Raw genomic sequence first — 5,078 nt, 5'->3', positions numbered from 1 at the left:
CATCTCACTGGAGTGTGAGGTTAAACCGGCTGGAGAGTTTTTGCACTCTTTTGCGATTGGTTAAGTTTCAGTCTTTCAACTTCCCATCCCCCTTTCTTTTCTCACATAACACATTCATCTTCTCTTTGCTTAGGATACAACACATGCAGGGTCAAGCAGTGTAGAAGTGGCTCCAGGGGGCCCGAAGCCCCTGTTTGTATAACTTACATAAAAGTCAGAATGACGTCATGACCTATATCGTATGTCATCTTCACTTACAGGAGCATGATGATTTCAAGTTGATACAAGTACATTTTAGAATGTGTATACAGCAGGGCATTAAGTTAATCTCAAAGTAAGTAAACCTAATCTAAAAGGCTGAAATAAAAGGTAAACCCAGAAACATACTTAAAGTTTAGTTCAGTTCAGTTCAGTTGAACAGAAAATTAGCAAGAGCTGTACCAAAAAGATAGCTAAAAAAATCAATCAAAAGTCAAGGTCAGTTAGGTCAGAGGAAAAAACAACAACATTTACTTATGTATATTGAATATATAATAATGTTTTAATTCATTATACAAGCTGGCCAAAAAAAAGCTACTTTTCTCCCTAGTGCTTAGTACATTTCTTTCACAACAACACAACCCTGGCACGTCTCTCTCGTGTGTAGTTCAAGACATGAACACACCCTACTGTCAGTGAGAGCTTGTTGTCTGTCAACAACCACCCTCCTGCTTCCTGGTTATGAGACAGCAGTGTTGTCCACTCTGACTAAGTAAACCACAGCAACAAACCAAAAGGGTTTCCCAAGGTGACTGCAAGTATGTTTGCCGTTTCTTCCCCCTAATATACATGAATTTTGGGAAGGCCACCTCCTCTTTATGTTCCGTTAGGTCACAAATGAAACTAAAGTGACAGATCAGCAGCTCTCCATCTGCTGTCGTTCCTGGTAGACTTGTTTTGGTTCTCAGCATGTGGAAATTTACTGGACTTCAGATTTCTATACAGTGATTAACTTTTATGGTTAGCCTTTGCTTTTGGGGCATTGAACACTATGTACCTCTGACTAATAAAAACAAAGCATAAACTTTTATGGCCTCCGTGGCAGGTATTTACTTATCGTCTTTTTATTTGTCAACTCTCAGGTGAAGAGGCAAAATTGAAATGTAATTAAACTCTAACATCATGGAAATTTTGGCAAATTCTTTATTTTCTGTAATTTTCTACAGACTTGAAAAACATTTTAAAACAAGGACAAAAAGGTTGTTGGCACAAAATGATGCAAATACAAATCATAATAATAATACATATAATCACAATGACTCATCTGATAACTGAAGTAACCCGGACATTGAACTGAAGAAAAAAAAATGCTGATGACTGATAAAGATTTGTGTTTTTTTTTCACTTTTGCAGTTTGAGTAGGTTCTGATGTCATTACTAGATCACCAGTGACTAGCAATGACGAGTATTCTAGTCGTTTTTGTTTTAGTTTCAACATTTTCAAAAACAAGGAACCATAAGAGCTCTTTCTATTTTAATTTACAGCACAGAAACTAACAATAGAAGAAAGAAAGAAAAAAGAAAGAAAGAAAGAAAGAAAGAAAGAAAGAAAGAAACAAAGAAAGAAAGAAAAGTAGAAAACTGTTTTAGTGTTTGACACCTGACACCGCGTGCCTGCGTACGTGCGTTACGCCTGTACAAAAATGTCCCGCCTTTCCGCGTGCGTGTGCGCGAGCTCTGTTGTGCATTGCTCCGCGCTGGTTGGTTTGCGTGGTTACGTCAGCAAATGTGGCAGGGCGCCAGGAGGCGGGCCGTGACGTCAGTTGCTTCTCATTCACAAGCACGAGTGGTATATAAAAGCTTCCACGGCGCTCAGGGACAGAATACTGTCGCGGTGAAATATTGCTGTTCTAAAAGTTTCTAAAAGAATAGCAACTGACGGATACAACTTGAAAGACAAGGAACGGGACCTTCGTCGAAAGTCTTAAAATTAACTTTTCGTTTTCTTTTACGACTTTGTTATTATTTCTCACTTGAAGCCGAACAAAGGACTCTCAAAACTTCTCTACAACACTCGATCCTGTTCACGAGCCACATCCGCTTTATGTATTTGGATTTACGACTTCTCTGCCGCCGTACTACTATGGTCATAATGGAGGTTCCCACCATCGACTGTATGTCCCTGCGATGCCTGATGGAGGGGGCCGTCCCGAGCTGCCTGCTGCTGGACTGCCGTTCCTTCCTCTCCTTTAACTCGTCCCATATCTCGGGCTCCACCAACGTGCGCTTTAGTACCATCGTGCGCCGGAGAGCCAGAGGCGGTCTGGGTCTGGAACACATCGTCCCCAACGAGGACACCAGGAACAGGCTCCACTCCGGAGAATACCAGTCTGTAGTACTGTTGGACGACCGCAGTCTAGACCTAAGTCATGCCAAGAAAGACGGGACCTTGATGCTGGCTGTCACGGCTCTGTGTCGCCACTCCTGTGTCGCCAATGTTTTGATTCTTAAAGGTCAGTTCTAAGTGTTTCTTTACGGTCCGTAGTAGCCCCATACGATTGTTACACCGTTTCCTAACGACGGGGCAACACATGCAGATTACAGCTGTCACCGTACCAGCTGGTGCCACGAGTAAACAATGGTCCAAAATAGCCACATGAGCAGTTGTCACCTATATTTAAATGTAGAAGTGCCTCTGTGATGTTATCTGACCTTGCTCCTTATTTTCCTTGTCTTTATTTAGGTGGCTTTGAAAGATTTTCCACAGAGTATCCAGAGATGTGCACCAAACCCAGCCCCCCTCAGGGACTCAGTTTGCCCCTGAGCTCCAGCATTCAGAGTGCAGACCCAAGCTGCAGTCCATGCAACACACCCCTTTATGACCAGGTATGTGTGTTAATTATGAGCATGGGATGTAATATTGAAATGTAATATTTTGTATCCTGCTGTTGAGGTTGACCAATATTTTTATTTCCTTTCTCCAGGGAGGTCCTGTGGAAATCTTGCCTTTCCTGTACCTTGGCAGTGCTTACCATGCGTCCAGAAAAGACATGCTGGACATGCTTGGGATCACTGCTTTAATCAATGTCTCAGCCAACTGCCCCAACCATTTTGAGGACTCCTTCCTTTACAAGAGTATCCCCGTCGAGGACAACCACAAGGCCGATATCAGTTCCTGGTTTAACGAGGCAATAGAGTTTATTGGTGAGCACATATCCACTGCTTTTACACCTCTCACAGTCAACTGCCACATTTGAGCACCAATCACAGCTGCTGCCTCCTGAAGCCAGTTGGTGGTAGCCTGCAAACATTCTCAGTTCCCCCTCCCCCTCTGCTTCCCCTCACTCATTGGCTCCCAGATTTAAAATTTAAAACATTCCCTCCAAAACGGCACAGCTGTCTCAGCACAAGGCTCCCTGCTTCCACCACTGTGGTGGTTACATCATCGCCACCCCCTGATGCTTGGATAAAGGGGGTGCCCTCTATTAATGAATTGTCAGGCTGTGGCCCCCAAACTAGTTTTGTTATGGACAGGATGGCGGGGCTTGAATAGCTCCCCCCTCCCTCCACGCCGCTTTTTGTTCTGTTTGAACAAAAGGCAATTTCTCCTCACTCACTGTCGCCTTCCTCCCAGATCAATACCCCCAGCAGGGGTCTGTTCCCCTCTTTTGTCTAATCTGAGTGTCTCTGTGGGGAATAACTCCCCCCAAGCTCACACCCTGCACCCCTATTAACAGTGTTCCTGTGTTTATAATGAGCACTGTTGAATTTAAATAGTAACTGAAAGTGTTGCAGAAGCGTCTGTTGGTGGTTTCCTGTGACAGTTAAAACCTTGTATCTAGATCTTGTCTCCTGTGCAACACACTAACCCAACGCTGTCTTCCTTTATCTACAGACTCGGTGAGAAATAAAGGAGGTCGCGTGTTCGTGCACTGTCAAGCAGGCATCTCCCGCTCCGCCACCATTTGCCTTGCCTACCTGATGCGCACCAACCGCGTAAAGCTGGACGAGGCCTTCGAGTTTGTCAAACAGCGCCGCAGCATCATTTCCCCCAACTTCAGCTTCATGGGTCAGCTGCTTCAGTTTGAATCCCAGGTCCTGGCCACGTCCACGTGTTCGTCAGAGGCGAGCAGTCCAGCCATTGGCAACAGCAGCACAGTCTTCAACTTCCCCGTCTCCATCCCCGTACACACATCAGCCGGCCAGCTCTCATTCCTCCACAGTCCCATCACCACCTCCCCCAGCTGTTGAGGCGTTGGTTGGTTTCTCAGACTGTGTGTTCGAACTTGTACCGCAACACATGCCTGACTGTAGAGAGAGCTGTGTGTGTGTAGTTTATGGTGATACTGGTCTATCACCAGGACGACTGTGAACTTGTGACCAGGTTCGGCAAATCTAACCTGAATTTGCCGAGTGCATCTGTGTAGGTCAAGGTCTCCACTTCAAGGGGAGATCTGATAACTACCGTAAGCAGTATTGACCCTGACTCTCCCCGGCCCCCAATGTGAATGGCAAACACAATTCCAAAATCGGGGTGACTTGGAATTTGGTATCAATGACCGTTAAATTAATCCCTTAACGGGGGATAATATAAGTACCTGAATATTTTCTATTCAAATGTTTCTCAAAGGAAGGAATCTGCTCTTGATAATCACATTCATGTTGTAAAACTAAACAAACCTACGGAAGTCTCAGGAATGTTGATACACCCTCTCACTTGCCCGGTTGTCTTTCTGCCCTAGCTAAAGAAAGCAATTCAAAGCTCCTTGACGTTTTAACGAACAATGAATGTAGCGCCCCCTTCGTGTGCAGTTTGAGAGCTGCGTGCCTTAAAAGAAATCATGACAAAGCTTGACTATCCTGACACATTGGGGAAATCAACCATTGAATACCTCATGTTTATGTACTGTGTACTGTTCCACTGAGGCTGACAGCACCCCAAAAACTAAGAACAGGGGGTCGTGTAGTCCTCAGTGTCTGGATTCTGACATATTTATTGAACTAAAGTAATATATATCTTTATCATATCTATTTTTTCACATGTCTGTTGAACTTTGTTTTGTTTTTTTATACCATGCAATAAATCTCTTGACTTTGTA

The 5,078-nt window shown here is 44.2% G+C and overlaps 1 protein-coding gene across 1 annotated transcript; it reads left to right on the top strand.

The window, feature by feature from the left end:
• The first annotated feature begins 1,850 nt into the window (after positions 1-1,850).
• On the top strand, positions 1,851-5,078 carry dusp1 (dual specificity phosphatase 1). Its single transcript, XM_008327252.3, has 4 exons — positions 1,851-2,492; positions 2,723-2,865; positions 2,964-3,183; positions 3,875-5,078. Exons 1-4 carry the CDS (start codon positions 2,084-2,086, stop codon positions 4,228-4,230), a joined length of 1,128 nt encoding a protein of 375 aa, XP_008325474.1. The 5' UTR covers positions 1,851-2,083; the 3' UTR covers positions 4,231-5,078.

The sequence above is a fragment of the Cynoglossus semilaevis genome, chromosome 15 (genome assembly GCF_000523025.1).
Source record: "Cynoglossus semilaevis isolate Cse_v1.0 chromosome 15, Cse_v1.0, whole genome shotgun sequence".
NCBI lineage: Eukaryota > Metazoa > Chordata > Actinopteri > Pleuronectiformes > Cynoglossidae > Cynoglossus > Cynoglossus semilaevis.
Note: the sequence above shows the minus strand (reverse complement) of the source record. Positions and strands in the feature narration are given on the sequence as shown.